We start from the raw sequence: 20121 nt of genomic DNA, 5'->3' as shown, positions 1-20121 counted from the left end.
GAGGATTTCTGTCTTTAAATCTAAGTACCTCTCTGAGCCTGCTCTGCACATCTTGAGTCATATTTCTATCAGTAAACTTAAATATTCATGGTTGGTTCTCAGAGTTCAGAGCAGGCTATTAATACGAAAAAGTAAGGTAGCAAAAAGCTTATTAAACACAGTAATGTCCACTAAATACTGCCTGTAGTTGGACAGACCGAGGTAGTTTTTATTTAATATTTAGTTCATCCACTACCTATTCTGGTATTTCTCCTTAGAATTTTTCTGGTTTTCACCTATGTAGGCATCTGGCTGGAAGAACCAAAAAAAGGGGGTCAGAATGTCCTGACAAACTAAGTCATAAAATTAGCATTACGGCACTGCACTCAAAGCAAACTTATTGGGGTTTTTTAATTAACCATAGTAAAATGAGACATGGTTTGTAGTTAATTCATCATGAAGTAGATATTTTAAAGCAACTGTCTTTTCTGTAGAGCTCACATCACAAGAAATGCTTCATGTATGGAAACTTCTTAGTTGCAAAATGGAAATTTCATTAATACATAAATATATCTATTTGCTCAAATATAAATATTTGCTCATGTTTTTGAGTGCTTTGTAGTTCTCTGTTTTCTTTAATACATTCAATGGCAATTCTGCCACTTGAAACAAATCTGAATCCCACTGCCTGGGTTCTCAGGATCCAAGAGTAAACTGAAGCAGATACAACTGCACAGAAGGTGTGGGAGATGTTCCTGCTCATAAACCCGAAGAACACTAAGTCAGGAACTGAGCACTTCAAGAAAGGGCCGAAGCAACATGGCCTCCAGCAGGGAACGAATTCCAGCACCTCATTTGGCTAGGTAGGCTCTGGGCTGTAGGAAGTTCAGAGGGAATAGGGGACTTTTATATTTAGAGCTTCAGAGTTTGCTACTGCTTAGTTTACCTTTCTCTTTGTAAACATCATGTTCCTCCTGTAGTACATAATTAGAACTTACGGATGAATAAACATCTAACGCTTCGTGTAGCAGCAGCTGAAACAAAGAAAACAGGAACACACCAACCTCCCTTTCCCCCAGTGATTTCCAGGTGCTAAGTAGAGGGCAAAGAGAGGCCCTAACATTTTTGACCTGTTTAGCTACAATAGCCTGTATCCTCACAGCATTCTCTTGTCTCCCCTAGGAAAGACAGGCATCTCTTTTTTGCCTGTGAATACTGCCTTCACCCCCTGCACTGTGCTCTGCACCTGCCTGGCACAAGACGGACACAAACCATTTGAGGATCCCTCTATTTGCATAGTATCATTCAACGTGGGGAAATGCACGGTATCCTTTTGACGTGCATCACTCTACCACCGAAAGACAAGTTCTCCTTCACGAAGGTATGCCACTTCGTGATGGCGTCCAAGTAGCGTAAGGCGCAACTCCAGGAGCATTGTCCTTGCTGAGCGGCTCCCTAAAGAGCAGGGTGTGCAGCAAGCCCAGCGCCAGGGAAACACAAGGACTCTCACTTTACTTTCCCCTTCGCTTTGTGCGGAACGTTACTCCAAGTCGGACAACAGCTGGCTGTCTCCACTGGTTGCCACATGTAGCTAGTGACATGGGAATGGGGACACACAGGGATTCAGAACATGTTCGGGGGAAGGACGCTTGCAAAGATGCTCCAGCTGGTACGGCTCATGTAAGCATTCATCTGAATGGTGCTTTCATGCTCCTGCATTTTCTTCAACTCCACAGAGCTTATGCAGCCTTGTTCTGTGTTTTTGAAAATCCAACTCAACTGTGGCAGAGGGTGTCTCTCGTGTAGAACGTGACTGACTAATCACTAAATTCTAACGCACTGAAGAGCCATTTTGCTTTAAAATGGTTCTATGAAAGTTATGTTTGTTACTCCTTACCACAATAAAAAAAAAAATCAATTTTTAATGTGTATTCAGTGAGTTCACCCCATACTACTACAAGGATCACTCACCTCTAATTTCAAGATTTTTGCTAACAGCTTTTTAAGAGACTGAACACAGGTTACTATCCAACACTTTGGCAGGATACCTGAATCTAAAGGAGATGATATAATTTTGTCTGGCGTTTCTCCTTTTGTTAATTGCTTCTTTATCACTGGGGGTCTCGGTGAGCCATCAATCTCCTCCTAAGTTTCCTGCTCTTTTCCTTCCCTTCCAAAGCACTTACTGTAATTTTCTTTTTAGTCTTTTCATGGCCTGCTTTTCAGCAAGAAAGACATAGTGAAGGAGTCAAATCTGTTGCTCCATAAGAAAAGGAAGATGCAAAGCCACTGACTTAACGAAATCGCATCCATTCATTTCTTTAAATATAACATGCATTTTCAGTTCACTACTAGGGTAACTAAGGAACAATAAAACATAGCAGCTATTTTTGTAAGCTCTATAATAATTTCTATACTGGATCTTCAGAAAATACTAATCCAAGAACATCCACAACAGGAACAGAAGAAGAGGGCATGCAAAGACACAATCTAAAGGTATTTTTCTTAATGTTTAAGGCAAGAGAATAAAGATTTTAGAATCTGTGTTTCATCTTATACGCACTATGAAGTTTCATCAAAGAAATAACCTCTTGATTACATTGTTTTGCATTAATTCAAATGCAAATTAGATGTCAACTAGCTAAATCATGCCTTTCTCTTGTCTAAATAAAACTGCATCCTGAAGTAATACCTGACATGCCCAGCTGGCATAAAGACACTAGTCAGGGTGAGGTCATTATAACTGGAACAGAGAAATTCAAATTGTAGGAACCTGGAATTGCAAGCATAATCCCAGACAGGATAAGCAATATAACTCTACCCAAAGTGCAAGCTTTGGAAATCTGAGTGGAAGAATAAACAACACAATTTTCAGTGACTTAAAAAATTACAATGTCCCTCACCAAGTTAGAAGACTACGAACAAGATATTTTATGATGTGATGGGTTGATACTGGCTGGATGTTGTCAGGCATCAGAACAGCCTGCCCAGGGAGGTGGTGGAGTCACCTTCCCTGGAGGTGTTTAAGAGGCGGGTAGGTGTTGTACTTGGCGACATAGTTTAGTGGTGTTGATAGAGCTAGGACAAAGGTTGGGCTCGATTATCTTGAAGGTCTCTTCCAACCAAAACTGTTCTATGATTCTACGAAAGCTGCTCTGTCACTGTCCTCCTCAGCTGGACAGGGGAGAGAAAGTATAATGAAAGGCTCATGGGACAACATAAGGACAGACAGAGACCATTCACCAGTTACTGTCACGGGCAAAACAGATTGGACTCAGGAAAATAATTTAATTTATTATCAATCAAATCAGAATAGGGTAATGAGAAATAAAAACTAAATCTTTAAACACCTTCCCCCACCCCTCCCTTCTTCCTGAGCTCAACTTTACTCCCAGGCTCTCTACCTCTCCCCCAAGCAGAGCAGGGGGACAATGAATGGGGGTTACAGCCAGTTCATCACACACTGTCTCTGCTGCTCCTTCCTCCTAAGGGGGCAGACTTCTCATACTCTTCCCTTGCTCCAGCATGGGGTCCTTCACACGTGAGACAGTCCTCCATGAAATTCTCCAACATGAGTCCTAACTGGCTGCAGTTCTTCATGAACTGCTCCAGTGTGGGTCACTTCCACAGGACGCAGTCCTTCAAGAACCGACTGCTCCAGCGTGGGTCCCCCACAGGGTCACAAGTCCTGCCAGCAAACCTGCTCCAAGTATGGGCTCCTCCCTGCAAGGGCCACAGATCCTGCCAGGAGCCAGGCGCTCCATGGGGTCACAGCCTCCTTTGGCCGTCCACATGCTCCGGCATGGGGTCCTCCATGGGATGCAAGTGACTACCTGCTCCACCATTAATCTCCATGGGCTGCAGGGGGACAGCCTGCCTCACCATGATCTTCACCACAGGCCGCAGGGGAATCTCTGCTCCAGCACCTGGAGCACTGCCTCTCCCTCCACCTTCACTGACCATGGTGTCTGCAGAGTGTTTCTTTCACATATTCTCACTCCTCTCTCCAGCTGCAGTTGCACGGGTTTTTTCTTCCCCTTATTAAATACATTATCACAGAGGTGCTGCCACCATCGCTGATGGGTTTGCCCTTGGCCAGCGGCAGGTCCATCTTGGAGCTGGCTGGCATTGGACAGAGGAGAAGCTTCCAGCAGCTTTTCACAGCAGCCATACCCTGTAGCCCCTGCTGCTACCAAAAACTTGGCACACAAATCCAATACATATGACCGCAAGTCATACAAATACTAAAACACCAGAATATTAGAACCATTTGTTACCTGGAATGTCAAGATATCACCTCAGCTAACATGAAAGATTAATATAGCAGATATTCCTTTAATTACAAATAAACAGAAATACACAGATCCAGACACCTGAACATAACAAATAAACTATATAGCAACATAAAAATGTCCCTTGCAAATAAACCCACCCCAAATGCAGTGTCTGCTTACTGTTTTTCCTGGCTTTTAAATCTAAATTTTTACAGTATATGAGGCAGTGTTAGCACTATAAAAAATGAGTCCAGTTTCCTCATGTTATGGTCAGCTGTGGGGATGAATGGTGTTCTTGGTCAGGGAAATTACACTCTTTTTCTGGCTTGGCAGTATGAGATAGAACAACTTTTTTCTTCCACTGAGAGTTACTTGTTGATTTGCAGACAGATGTCCCCTTGATCCTGAGAGACAGTCTTAATCAGATTCTTCTAGTAGATATTCTTTGATCTATTCCCTGATATCTTTACAAATGACAGCTTTGTTTCTTCTATCACATTAAGATATCACCCCTTGCCACTTTGCGATAAGCACCACTGGGGCAAATGCTGTAAACAGCTTGGCAGCAAATGGAGCAGGGTAACCTCAGCCACCTGGAGCATCTGCCTTCTCTGGATCTGTCACACCCTCGGGAGTGTCATATCAACCACAACCACCATTTTCTATAACAAGCTCAGCATTATCCACTTCAACCCTCCTATCTTGCCCTAGACTGGCTTTACCTCACCCTGAAATGAGATGCTTTAGAAACAATCTCATGCAAAGCCTTGTGCCCGCAGCCGCACAGCTCGTTTGTCTCCCAAAATAAATCTTGCTTTGTATTTTACAAAAGATCTTAGATAGAGAAAGGTAAGGAGTTTTGACATTTAGCTTACCATACTCACTGAAAAATCTCTTTCTCTGCTTTCCTTTGGTTTTTGTTTGCTTATTTTTTTAAACTAGGTTCCTCAACTGAAATGTCTCTCGTAGCTACACACCTAAAGATCGATCCAGCTCAGGAATCACAGGAATCAAAGAAATAGCACATGGAAATATGATTCTCACATGTGTTTCTACCTCTAAGGTCCAAAGGAATACAGACTGTAGGGAGTTTTACCCAAAGGGCTGCAGAAGACAATATATTCCCAAAGACGCAATTTAAGAGAGGAGTACACAAAGTGTGCAGCTTCTTAGACAATAACTCCTGATACTGCCAGCTATTATGAAACAAATCTGCTAAAGACCTCCTCATTTTCATGACATATCCAACTTCAAGACATAAGCATAACAACATTTCATTACACATCTGTGAAATCTGTGACTGCACTGAAGAATCCATACGCAACTAATGCAATACTGAGAGAGCTGATTTTCTTATTTATTTTTTTCCCCACTTGCAATATAAATATTGGGATCCAAAGCACATTTCTCAGCCTTGGTACATACTGAGAAATGACCTCTTACTCCAATATCAATCTTTTGTACACACAGTCCAAAACCACACACAAAACATAACCCCCATAATTATCACATCCTGATGCTTCGCTGGCATGTCTTAACCTTGCCTGTGACTGTTTACAACCAGCAGGTAATTCTTTGATAGCACTCTGTCATTCTGTGAGAAAAACGTGCTCTAGTGCTTTACAAAGACCATAAATACACAAAAATATCTACCTCTCTGAGCTCCAGCCTACATGTTGTCCTAATCTACCAAAAACACACCAGAAAAGTTGCTCAAGGAATGACGGGATTATTTTGTTTAACGTTGCAAAAATACAAGACGGAGAAAACACCACTGGATGGAAAATTAGGGCATTTGAGTCCATGCTGCCAACAACTCTCACAGAGCACTGTGTTTGCATTTCTCCCTCCACACCAAAATGTCTCTCAGAAGCCTTTAATAGGGATCTCTGCCAAGGATGCACCTGGGCTTGAGCCAACCGTGTTACATACAGTCAAGGATGCATATCTCCAGCTCAGCTGTCAGGCACGTACATGCTGGAACCACACAGCAACGTCAGCAAAAATTCTAACATAAAAACTTTCTAGCTCAGGTATCACAACTGTGTTAAATAGGATCACAAATGGTAATGATCACAGAGATCATTGATCTGAGCCCTGGCCAGCTAAACACTAAACAAACAAATGATTCATTAGAAAATAGAATCAGATTCTAAATTAAAAAATGACAAAAATTCTGTAGAAGCATCAGGCAAATACTTAAAGAAACACCATTCTAAGGAATGGATAGATGGAGGAATTACTTGACAGTACCTCTGGATATCAATCTGCAGTTCACCTTCAAAAAGAAAAGGCAGCCCCACAACCGTTATGATGATTCCTCATTTCAGGCAAAGCAACTGCAAGCGGTAATTCTTCTTAGCAGCATGTTGAATTATGTATTTGTACATAAGCCTTAAATGTGTATTTTAATTTCACCTGAGTAAATTACCAACATAAATCCTACCCTTCTCAAATATCTCTGAATTTTTAATTAACCTAATATCATCATTTCAACCAGGCAGTCAAAAACGATGAGTAATATATGATTCATATTCAGACGCAAATGCACCTGCTTTTCAACAACATTTCTAATTACTGGTTCATTTTACCCCTTACATGATGTTGAAGCCAATTTGGGTCAAACTGTTTTTAGCTGGTGATGAGTCCTTTCAGCTCACAAATAATGTAAAAGGAATTGCTGTGTTGTTGGTTTGAAGGACGTTTTTAAATGCACTGTGGCAAACAGAATACATTACCAAAACACATCATTTTATTTCTGATATGCATCAGTTCACCATGAGCTTCCATCAGACAAGATTTTACCAGGAACATTTAAGTTCTGTTTTAAAAGCGATGTCCCACCATTGGCCTATATCATAATGACGGAGGGTGTGCTACCGTATGTTAAATATAACAAAGTGTTTATTTCTAACGTTACAGACAACGGGACGGGGGGGGGGACACGACAGGGGACGACACAGACGGACCAAACAAACAAACATGGTTTTTTGAATACTTCGGATGTTCTTTAAAAACATTGCAGCAAACTGCAGTCAGACTACGAGTGAAGTCTTTACTGAACTGCCTCTTCTTCTTGACAGCGTTACCTCTTTGAGGAGAAAGCAGGTAAGCAAAGAGAAGCCTGCTTCAAAGGTAGTTCATCACCTTTCTACTCTGGACATTTAGTTTTTCCAGGACATGCACCTTCGGAAGGCTGAAGCTGTTCTCACATAGATCTGACTTATCTATATATATTTATATATCTCTCTAATATCTATATATAGCCACTGAAATATGCACATGATGTTGAAATTTCCAAACTCTCCAGTACAACTAAAATGTGACAACTTCTCACACACAAAGTTTATTCGTTGTCAAACCAGTTTGCACATCAGATTTGCCAAAGTTACCATCATTAGTTTGACTTGTAGCTTACTGGTAAATCCTATACATCTTCAAAGAAAAAAATAAACTTCCTTCTGGTTCAAGTTGTATAGATTTTATACACTGAAACTAGCTCCCTCTGACATCTACCCCTAAATTTCTTGATATAATGAGAATACTATGCCTGCCATGTTTCCTTTACTTGGTGTACTAACTCATATTTTAGATCTAAACAATACAAAAGACATGAAAAACAGGAGACAACAATGGTTATGTCATCCATTTATCTATTTTAAACACCACTTCAACAGTTTAAAGACTCTGTGTTCTAGTTATGGAAGTCCCTTTACAGCTGTAAGAAAAAAGGTAGTTCTAAGATTCTTAGGTGAAAGTAACATAGGCAGTCGAGCTGAAAACTGGCTGACAGCCACTGAGTCTGTGGGTAGCTGGAGCAGGTACACCCACCCTGACCCCAAAATGACCAGGGCTTGCTAAAGACCCCATAAAGATCAGGTCTTTCTGGAGGGTGGACAAAGCACACACAGACGGGGCTTTCTGGCCGCTGAAAACCTGATCACTGGGTTTACCTTGCCTTCTGCCCCAGCGTCAACTCATCAGAGCTGACCACGGGCCAGACTCAACTCGAGTATAAATAGCACCCCACCACAGAGCCGACTGGAGTTGGTCCTCCTGGGAGCAGCGGGTCTGTAGTCGGGGACATTCCCTGCGGGTCAGAACCCGCCTGAGGAAACTCCCCAGGGTTGAGCGCCCTCACCCCTGCACCTTGGGTGGGTGAATACTGCTGGGTAGAGCCTTGAGTGAGCCCTCACCCTTTTGTGTGAGCCATTCTAGTTTTGGGTACCCTTGAGTGAGAGGTTATTCCCCGCTTTAGTGGACGAGTAAGTGCACATTTTGGATCACTTTTATAAGAGGCCTATTTAAAAAACCATAGGAATTCTTAGGTCAGCTGCATAGTGGGATATTCCCAACTGACACCCAAACTTTAATTTGGTCTGTTGGAGTGTTAGCTAACTTTGGTCGGAATAAATCCCCCACTATTTCGTGAGTGCCTCTGCCCGGCACCTGGGCTTCAGGTGTACTCAGGTCTGTAGGGATGTTCTGAGTGACTGCTCTGGCTGTTGTCTGGGTGCCTCCGTGACAGTAGGCAGGGCACCTTTGGGCAATGCAGGTACTGGTTATGCAGTACCATATTTTCAGATACATAGAACACATCTCTGGTACCCTGCATCCCTCTTAATGTACTGCTCCCTCTGAAGAGTAAAAGTTTTAGAAAGGAATGTGCAAATCATGCATGGGAGAGGGTAAGTAGCAGGAAGGATTAGAGGCTGGGGAGCTATGGTAGTTGGGGCTCTGAGGCAGGAACTTCTTGTATTACTTCCTCGTGTATATTGCCAGTACTTACTGTTGAACGTCAGGAGGCTCGGGAGCTTTTTTATATTTAAAACAACCCAAAGGCTACAGGCAAAAAGAAAAACGCAGTACTCGTTTATTCAAGTTGATATGAAAGTGTTAAAAGCCTAGTTCATTCTTGAATAATTAGAAACAATGCTGACAACTAGAAACTATGGGATTTTAGTGTGCAGTGACTTGAGTACATCCAGAAAAAACTTTAGCAGTTTTCAGAAGCTACTCCAGGTAAACTTGCTGACAACTGGGCTTAAGTCACTTTGTATTATAGAACAGCTGCATATCGAACAGATGCTGCTACACACAGAGTACTGAACCATCTCTGGGTAACAAGTGGTTCCAGTGATTTAACCTACCATTTAAGAGTTACTTCTTGGTTTGGGTTTTTTTTTTCCTTCCTTAAAAAAACCTCACCAATTATAACCTCATCCATATTAGCATCATATAATCTGCATTAACAATCCAGTTTATTTCCACCAGTAAAGGCAAGTGCAAAAGGTTTATCAACAAACATGCAATGCAAAAAACTCTATCATTCTTTTATTTAAGTGAAATACAACCTCAATAAATACCAACTAAAATAAAATCCCAAATCTGCTGTATAAAGAATCTAATAAGAGTCCTACATTGAATTCTGTAAAATCCATTCCTTTTCATTTAATGTAGACAAGGAAGCAGACCTTTGTGAAGAGAACAGAAAGGTGTGCCTGAGAGACTGTCAGAAGCAAATCTTGAAACAGAAAAAAACCTGGGAAAAGGCAGAATCAAATCATCACTAGTGAGATATATTTGAACAGTCTGTGATTCTTTGAAAATCGGTGGCCTCAGTGACTTAGACACAAATAAAATCTTAACAATTCAAGAACTTTAAGTGAAAAGCAAGCATCCAAATTCTGATATAATTTACACAACGGATTTAGAAAAAGCAGAAGGTAACCTTGAGTTTGCACCACAGGAGATAGGTGGTGTAAATATTTTTCATTTGCCATACCCTCTAATTAATTAAAAGTGTCCACTGGAAGCAAAAGCAGATACATCCCTGGTTGTCTAAAACTTTCCACGTTTAATTTAAGACAAGCTTTCAGTTCAGAAAAGGCAACTACAGAACAGTCATATCTTCAACCAAAAGAAAATATCAAGCAAAATGAATGAGTGGAAAGTATTTGTTTATTAATTCAGCATATTTCTCATTACCAAAGAAGAAGGTAAAGCTTTACCTTTCTCACAATGAATTCCTGTGAATCCAGAAGGGCAGACACATTTGTTAGGGGCTACGCAAGTTCCACCATATCTGCACCCTTCTTCACAGAATGCTGAAAAATAAGAGGAGTATGTGGGTACTACTTAATTTTTTAAAATTCATTATACATTTGCAAGATACTAAGAAAAATATCTAAATTCTAAGCAATTAACAGAATTCAACTTATTAAAATTCAGTACACCTGCAAACACAAAGAGAAGTAACTCAAATGACATGAGGAAAAAATCTCAGATTACACCTTAGGCAAACCACCTCAGCAATAAAAGATTAATAACCATCTGGAAGAAGAAGAGAGAGGAAAAATACAGCATACGTTTTTATTGGGGCTGATCTTCTTTCAATTGTACCAAATATGAGTATTAGAATTACAACGCTCTGGTCAGATGGTACTAACTACTTTGTTTCTCACTTCTGTCAAATACACTTTACTAAAATGTCTGTAAACACATAATATCTTCCTATTTTTAAGTGTACAGTATATTTTGTGGAATCAAGCAATGAAATAGCATGAGGCTTATGATTGAAAACAGAGGAGAAGGGCTCAACCACAAGATAATGCCTCTACTGAGGTGTCATTCTTGGCAGAGCAACACACAAGGACTTTAGAAGCGTATTTGTCCAGGAACCAGGATTTGAAACAACCAACGGATCTCATCTTTTCTTGCAAGCACTGTGTGGCATTCCTCTCGCTTCTAACAGGTTTAGCAGGTAGTCCACTAACCGTGCCAGAAGTACACTTGCAGTTCAACATTATTCTTTTTTTCTTTCTTTGTGTTGTGTGTGTACAAGTACTGGAACTGAGGTAAGAAGAGGAAACGAAACAGCAAGCATCAGGACATGATCTATTTTGTACCGTTAACTTGAGTAAGACCTTTGCTAAGACTAAGAGCAGGCCCTACCCACCACACACTCCCCACCATCTCCTAAATATTTATTGAACTACACGAGTTACTCAGTGGGGTTGACTGCACTTATGAGGGAAGCTACAATTAATATTTAAACAGCAGCTCTCTGCATCTAAGCTAATAACAGAATTGCAAAGTGTTTCCTGCAAGCTAAAATCACAGATGGAGTGTTGGCAAAGAGATGTTACAAATGCTATGAAAAGGCTTAAAGTGCTAGATAACAGAAGAAATGTTTAAGATTTATTTTCCAATGCACTAAAAAGAAAAATAAAGTGAGTAAAGTACTAAGCATTAAAAAGAATCTTTTCCAATTGTTACCCACTTAGAGGCAAAAGAGCATCCTATCTCTTGACCAAATTGATAGACAGATCTGCCTTACTCTAAGTATCTAATTCGTAGCATGCCATACTGTTTTATGGAGGATAACACAGGGAGAAGAATACTAAAGGGGTTTAGAGAAGATGTTAGTAGAACATCATAAGCGCTCCTGGGACTGGTGCAAGGCAGTGGTGTGGAGAAAGCATGGTTCTTGCCCAGTAACACTTCCTGCTCATCAATGCACACACTCCATATGGGAATCTTCTGAAATATATCTGTTTTGAAACCAGTCAATTTCTACTGTACGGGAAAAAGAGAAATATGGTTTAAGAGTAGCATTTTGTGACTTTTTACATATAAATATTTGTAGAAAAGTATACTTGTGCAGAAAGCTGAAAGTACTAGTATGAAATACAGCTGGAAAATATATGAAAAACATGATGAGATTCAACAGATTCCCTTCCAGAGCTCTTGAAAGAACATTTGTGCATTTCCATTCTCAGAGAAGGTGCAAGTTCAATTGTCTACATTTTTTTCTGGTTTGAAATGGAGAGTATGCAGAGACTTTCATGAAGTAGTAATATATTTCTGCATGACATCAAGAGAACTAGAATTTGTGGCAGATCAGATATAAAGGGCAAAAGAAGGAAAATATTGGCGAAGTAGCAAGTAGTTCATCCACAATATATGCCACATTGCACTGGGAAAGAACTACATGGGGCTTTTAAAATAAAAGAAGTCATAAAGGGCATAAAAAAAAGAAAATGTTTATAGTCTATAACAATCATATATGTTCATTGCAAGTTTTTAGAGCTGGTAGGGATAGGTAGGTAAGAGGGCTTCAGTCAGAGCTCTCACTTTGTTTGCAACCATAACTGATACTACCAACTTACTAATGCAAAATGTCTACTTCTTACAATAAATCCTATGCCTAGGTCTGCACAGTAAGGTGGTGTTTTCTTAACAGAATCATAGAACGGTTTGGGTTGGAAGGGATCTACCTTAAAGATCATCTGGTTCCAACCCCCTGCCATGGCCAGGGACACCTTCCACTAGACCAGGTTGCTCCAAGCCCCATCCAACCAAACTGAAAGAGGAGAGATTCAGATCAGATATAAGGAACAAGTCCTCCACTGTGAAGGCAGTGAGACACTGGCACAAGTTGCCCCCTCCCTGGCAGGGTTCAAGGCTAGGTTGGATGGGCCTTGGAGCAGCCTGGTCTAGTGAGAGGTGTCCCTGCCCATGGCAGGGGGTTGGAACTAGATGATCTTTAAGGTCACTTCCAACCCAAACCAGACTGTAATTCTAACTTAAAGAAAGCCCCAATATCTGTACAGACAGCTTGAGGAATTGCTGGACTACAGGTTCCTGTGAGAATGGACTGTACTGCCCAGTGCACGAGGTCACGCAGGCACTAGCTTGTTATATGGATGTCAGAGGATGAAGTTGAGAAAGCAGCTGGGCAACGGCTGCAGAAGGAAACAATTCAACTCTCCTTTTCAATTTTTGCAGAAGCTGAAAAGTCCTCTGCAATACAGACTAACTGTGCTTGCCTTTGTTGCTCAGGCTTCAGTGGATTTGGGGGTGGTGGTTCACTCCTGTATTTTTATGCAAGAAAATAAAACCCCAAGGAAGAGTGCCAGAATTATCCTGCTGTTGCCCAGACGGTTCTTCTACAAACTCTCTAATTCATGCATTGTAGGCTTGCAGGAAGCATGAACATCAAAACCACAAATCTCAGAACGTAGTTACAAAATCAAAATGTTTGTCTAAAGGCTATTTCCCTTAACTGCTAGAAAAAGATCTCACAGTACTATATGCAGTACTGATAGCACTAGTCTGAATTTTAAGAATGCTCAATACCTCTAATAATAGGAACTCAGTTTCAATTGCTAGCAATTTTACCAAATTTCACTTATTTGAACTATTTTCTCTAATAGTTCTGCCTCTGGCTGAAGGCTTTTAGAACATTTTATCAAAATTCATTCATTTCCAACAGTAAGATTTTTCCTTTACACCCTTAGCAGAAAGGATTAATTAAGGAAAATCTTTACATCACTTCTATACCTATGACTTCTGGACAAGAGGACCCAACAGGGAGCAGCTCATTGACTGAATAGTAAAATCAACTGGAGTGCTCATGCTTTCATGAAACTATCTGCTTTGATGCTTGTGCTTTGTTATATGTCTTATGGACTGTGAGGTCTAGATTTCCACTGTGGTTTAGACCCTTCAAAATCAAAACTCTGCTTCGGGGTGGATGGGGACCCAATACCACAAAACTAGCAGTTAAAAGCCTCGATTGCAGACTCCCTGCTACTCAAAGTTAATGCAAGAAAGATAAATCATGGCTGGATTGTATTTTGCTAATGTGTTCCCATAAACAGATCCTGTCTCCGAAATTATTTGCAGGCTGGCAACCTTGTTAAAACGGAGAATGGTTACTGAATTTGCAATAAAGGTTTTATCAGGAAAATTAAGTGAAGATGCCATTAAGGTAAAGTCTATGAGGGTAAAACTCCATCATAAAGTCTTATTCAGTACTCTCTATGTAAAAGAAACAGAATCTATTGATTTCAGGAGCCTTCTGCCAAAGTGAGCAAATCTCTGTAATGCTAATAGATTTCTTCCTCTGAAATAAGAGCCTTTATCATATAAAGACCTTTCCTAAATAGACATAATTACTCTGTAGGAGTTTTGTTTTTGATGCATGTCCTTCTTGATGATGGATCTGTAGAGAATGGAAACAGCCAAAATTATAAATCTGCCGGATATGTCATTTTTGTGACAATGCTGGAGGGACAAAGGAATTTCACTGCAGAGCCCCACAAAGAGCAGCATGAAAGTACCCACAAACTTGATACCACGCTCTTGGCCGTGCACAAGCTGCCTACCCACTGCCTATGGACTTACGGGGTACAATTCTTTTCCCCGGTCAGTTAAACAGAGTTATCTCCTTTCCCGATGAGGCTACTGGGGACATCCCCAGGAAGGAAAAGAAGTTAGCAGAGATACAGCCTCATTGAGTGCAAGGTGTGGAATCCGTCTGACATTTTTGTAAATCCTTTTGTTCTACAGCCTAGATCTAGGCTGTAATGCACAAGAGAGCCAGCGTGAGGGAGACATGCCAACAGTAGCTTCAAATATTTCGTACCGTCTGTCACTGAAAATTGTAGTCTCTTTTTAGCCCACTCTGCTTACAAGATTCAGGGAAAACTGGACAGTTTGGGTTCCAGTCTCCTTTCCTACAGGGCTGAAGGAATTCCCTTGATTATTCTAATGTTTTGTATGGTAGCACAGAACAACACTTCACTGTGCTACTATAGGAAAGCAGGTACTGCAGCATGGAACCCTCAGTTTGAGGAAATACCTCTTACTTCCAGGTGTAATAGACTATTATAAAATAAAAATGTTTCTATTTTATAAATATATAGAAATAGTTTATTAAAAGAAAAACACAAATAAAACCAAATAATTATCCTACAAATTTAAAGGAACATGACTTGATTATGAAAAGACACGTCACCTTCCCCTAGATATATATTTGTCCTGGTTCGGGCTAAATCAGAACTAATTCTGGTTTAGTGCTTTTAACTTTTCAGTTAAGTCTCCTCTAACTACCAGCACTTTCTGAAACAGCAGCCTGTTTTTCCAGACAGTGACTGCTCCCAGCAGTGATAAGGCCTGATGTTTATAGTTCGTACCAAGGAATGGGATGCAGAGAGGCCCTTGCTTATACTTGTTCTTATGGCGACCAAGGTCACTGCTAAATCTTGTGCTCCATGTTGGGGTGCCGGGAGTGAAAAGGGTCGCAAGCACAAAAAAGGTCGCCCCTGCAGGGAGGAGCGAACCGGACAGGTGACCCAAACCTGACCCACAGAGTGTTCTATCCCATACACGTCATATTCAGTATAAAGCTGAGAGACCACGAGGGTCTCGCTCTCTTGCTCTCTTCTTCAATGGCCGACATCTGAGGAGGACTCTGTCTGTCCTTCTGTCATCGATCCTGATCCGTGCATCCCTGAATCCGGTGCCTGAGTCCAGCCCCTGCATCCCGTCCCTGTCTGCTGCCGAGTCCAGCCTGGGACTGCCCCAGTGCCAGCCCTGCGGTGTGGTGGGGATGTATCGTCATCAGGGTGGGGGAGTTGGGTTCGGTATTGGCTTTGTATATACTTGTACATATTGTATATATTTCATTATTTCCTTATTCTTATTATTAACTTTTCTTTTATTGTTATTATTTCGTTAAAGCTGTTTTAGTTTTCTTTTCCAAACTGTAAAGTCTCTCTCCCTTGTTCTCCCTCCTTTTCCTATTGGGAGGGGAGAGGGGTTAGTAGAGAGCATCTGTCATTCGTTAGTGGCCAGCCCAGCCTCAAACCATGACAATATTAAATATTATTTTTTGATATACACAAAAATTAACTTTTCTATAAAGCTACAACAAAACATCACTATATTAATATTACTGATGCATTCATATTTTATAAAATTTCATATACTGAGATACATTTATTAACTGCACCTTTTAATAGGCTAGTTTCTTGATGTTGCCCTGGTACAGCATAATTCCAAATTTTACAGCCAAATAGGTCACCCACGACAATGTTATCATAGGCGTATGAAGTGACCATCTGTAATGGAATCATAGGTATAACACGCTTTTTCCTTTATCCTATCTGTCCATTACTTTGTAAAAAAGGAAACGCAATTAAAATAGAAGCAGCTCATTTATTTAGGGTTCATATTCTCCCCTTTCAGAATGAGCAAATTCTAAAATTCTGAGAATTTGACCTCAGAAGCAATTGATTAGAATTCTATCAATTCGAAATCCCTGTTTCCTCTTCAATCTCGACACCACCAATAAGTAACAAACACCAACATTTCAAGAACATCTGTGCATTTGTTTACTAAGCAGCTGATCTCTTCAACTTGACAGCACAAAGAGATGGAAGAGGTTCAAAAGTGAGTGCATTAGCAGTGGATAATTTTGGCTTCTTCCACTGCTTTTCCTTGTGATTTTCCCCATTTCTTCTTTTGTCAAGGAAAAAAAAAAAAAAAAAGTGTTAGAAAAAATAGTTCCAGTAGTACCAAAAGGAACACTGCTGCAGAAAAAGATAAAATATACCAGAGTTTGCATAAAACGAAAGAATATAGCAATATCAAAAATGCAAACTCCTGCCCCCCATACCACAGAGAAGAGAAGCTCTTAAAGAAATCAAACAGTTTCATTCAACGGGGCATACTGTATGTGTTCATATGGGCCAACGCCACACCTACTCCTGTATTGCCTTAGGTTTGTCACAGCTAAAGCCAGCCACTAGCTTGTTTCCATAAGCAAGGTACCCCCAGCTTGTCAAGACAACTGCAGTGCAGCGTGGCCATCAGCCTCGTTTGCAGTGACAACTGCAATGCAGCTCAAGGTGAGACCATGTCCTTCAGACAGCACACCAGATAGCAGCTTCTGCTGTGTAGCGGCGATACCTGCAGCTTTTCTGCATTTTGGCCCGAAGTACTGGGTGCTCATTACCTGCTAGCTGGCCTCCTACACATGCATCAGCTTCAGTGGGTGTTAAATACCTATGGCAAAGAGCGTAACTTGTACTTCATGAACAAATACAGCAGCAGGCATGCTGCCAGTGCTGCCCTACAGTTAAACCTACAGCAGATTTCTAGAAGACTGGAATTCAAAGGGGCTTCAACCTGACAGCTTTACTTGCTCAAAGATTATGTACTGCCACAGGGAGCCAGTGACAACAAAAAGAAGGTGGACAAACCCATCTTTTACAGATGCTCACCGCAGGCACCTTGGTGTGCTGTTCCCTACCCGAACTGCAAACCACAGCTCCTCCTCGTAAATCAGCAAGTGTCTGGGACTGCCACACTGGGCAGCATAAGAGAGAAAGTCATCCTAACTTCTCTTGTACTTCTGAAATGCTTTTTTACTGATTTATATTCGACAGGGTATTCTGTAAAATGACCATGAAGTCCACTTTAAAGGCGAGGAAGGAATCAAGCACAGACTACCTTGGTAAACAAAAATGTGCAGCTTTGGAAAAGAGATGGGCTAGCTGAACTACACAAGCAATTTGGTAATCAATTGGTGGAAAGCCCACAATTTCATTAGCTGACTGAATTTACTCAGCCAAGTACGCACAAGGTCGCAGCTGATAACAATCCAACTATGTAAGCCAAATACCAGAATAATCAGATGATACCAGTTGCTGAGGCGGGTTTAAAGGACAGCTGAGAAAGTAAGGAGAAAGCACAAAAACAAAACAAGGGAGCAGCAGAAGTTCTGCTCTTTTTCTCTGTGCTCAAGTGTGACACTATCATCTATAAAAGTATAAAACTCTCCTTGGTTCAGTGAGTCACATCCACTGGAGTCCTTTTACAGCTGGCTGGAGTCAGAGAAGGACAAATCTGTCAGGAATGAACTTTGGGCAAAAGAAAGAACTGTCCTGGAAAATTTTCATCCCATGTGTTGGAGCAGGAAGGGGAGTGCGGGTCAGTCTGGCAATCAGGATGCAAACACACCTGGGACTGGAAAACAAATCCTTAGCCGGGAAGTTCATCACTTGTGTGAGTGGCTTCCAACCTAATTTATGCTTCAGATTTTATGTGTGGTATGTATGAGAGTTAGTTCAGCTCAGGAAGAGCCTATAAATCTCAGGTGTTCTAACAGCTGATTGTAAAGTTATTATTCCCGATTCATATTTCTAGACATTTCACATGTAAGAGGTACTTTACAAATGTAATTAGCATAATGGGTGCTTAGCATAGTCAAAATTCCAAATCCTGGTAGCACAAAACTACTACTTAGAGCTAAGTCACAACAAAGATCAATGAACTCGGAATTGAGGTTTAGAGATGGTGTTTTTTGAAAGCACTCAGAAAAGCATGAAGGAATTCTTTCAAATTTGGGAGGCAACACACAGTGTGAGTAAAGAAGGAAAAAGGGCAAAACAGAAAAGTACCTGGAAAGATTATAAAGAATAATGACTATATCAGGAAGAAATGATGTCAAAGATATCGGATACAGGCATACATACATACTGTGTGTGTCTGTATATACTTGCATACTACACAGCATTTATAAAAGTAGTGAACTAATATTGTAGAGTTTGTCACTTGGCTATTTTAGCTGATGTAGCAGTGAATCTTTTCAAGTACTCAGTGCTCTGTCACAGAGCACTTGCAAAATTAAGATTAAGGTGAATTTGGAAGGCTGAGCATCTCTCAGAAGGCACTGAACTCCTAGCAGTGGGCTCTTTCTTTGCCATTCTATGATGTTAAATTCTCTTGGTGCTTGGTGTTTTGCCTGACTGATAAGGAACCAGGTTGTGGCCATTTGTACTCAATAAGCAGGCTGTTCATCTGGGTGCCTTCAGGGTGGGCTCCAGTGCTGGCTGTTTGGCTGCAGATGCTGGATTTTTTTGAAAAATGAAACATCAACACCTTAGTACAATGAATCACAGTGATAAATAATTTCCTTTCTGTTACCCCAATAATGGAACTGCTTTTTGAATGTGTAAGTTATCCACCTTGGTCAATACCTATTCGCATAAAATCTTTTCTAATGAACAAACAAGCTATATACTTCATTAAATTAACACAGAAAGCATACTGAATGGACAGAATCTGTCCATTCTACTTTACTGGTAAAAAGACATATATTAAACACTTACTCATGTCAAACTTATTTTATGGCTCTGAGGACAGATATTTGACAATTTTCTAAATCGTATATGAAAAAGATCAATAGAAGCAGTAAGAGACAAAAGTAATATAATAAAATTTGTCCTGTGGTGTATTACACTTTTGAAAGCAGCCTTCACATCCCCAGATGATTTTGTGCTAAATAAATATTCTTGCTGCCATTTTACTGCCCTGCTTCCTCAAGGCTAGACTCTTCAATATTTTTAGTGCACCATTTTAAGTAAACTGCAGCTGTCTGTCTAGTAACCTAATACTAAGCATGACAAAATAGGGCAGAATACCTCTTCCACAAACCAACGTAACACCATCTTTCAAAATTCAAGTCAACACTCAAAACTGTAAAATCAATCTGAAATTTACTTTGAGAAATGACATGGCATATCATATTACTGGAGTTTTCCTTTCACCACATCAGTGTGTTTATTATATCCACATCTTTTTTTTTTTTAACAAATGGGTACAAAATAAATTATATTTACAAATGTAACAAATTATAATTTTCTATATTTTGATTTAAAGTTCAGTGGAGTTCTAAACAAATCTGAGAGAAGAACACTTTACTAAAAACTGCAATCATTACAAAGCAAGAAAGGGAAGATGTGAAACTTCTGACCTGCTTCCACTTTGACTGTGATACTGTGGCACTCAGTTTCTTTAGAAATCAGTTATGCTTAATCAATCCTAACGTAAGGATAAAGAGGCTTATTCTAAAAGCACAATAGAAGCATTTTCCCTTGCGTGATCTATTATCACAACTTTAGAAGGATCTTGATTCAAATGCCGTTGAACTCACTAAAAACCACCTGAACTCAATATACAGTGGTCTGTTTGACCTTAGTACGTTACATGGCATATTCAGACAACACAAAAATAG

At 40.4% G+C, this 20121-nt stretch overlaps 1 protein-coding gene across 1 annotated transcript in view; it reads right to left on the bottom strand.

Annotated features, from left to right (window-relative positions):
• The window catches only part of NELL1 (neural EGFL like 1), a 291435-nt gene that overhangs the window by 57328 nt on the left and 213986 nt on the right, over positions 1-20121 (bottom strand). The window contains exon 15 of the mRNA XM_086472058.1: positions 10265-10360. Coding sequence (XP_086328184.1) covers positions 10265-10360 — 96 coding nt within the window. The remainder of the gene's footprint in view (positions 1-10264; positions 10361-20121) is intronic.

Source organism: Leptosomus discolor, chromosome 12 (genome assembly GCF_034619465.1).
Source record: "Leptosomus discolor isolate bLepDis1 chromosome 12, bLepDis1.hap2, whole genome shotgun sequence".
Lineage (NCBI taxonomy): Eukaryota > Metazoa > Chordata > Aves > Leptosomiformes > Leptosomidae > Leptosomus > Leptosomus discolor.
The sequence above is the reverse complement of the archived record's forward strand: the minus strand, read 5'-3'. Positions and strand labels throughout refer to the sequence as shown.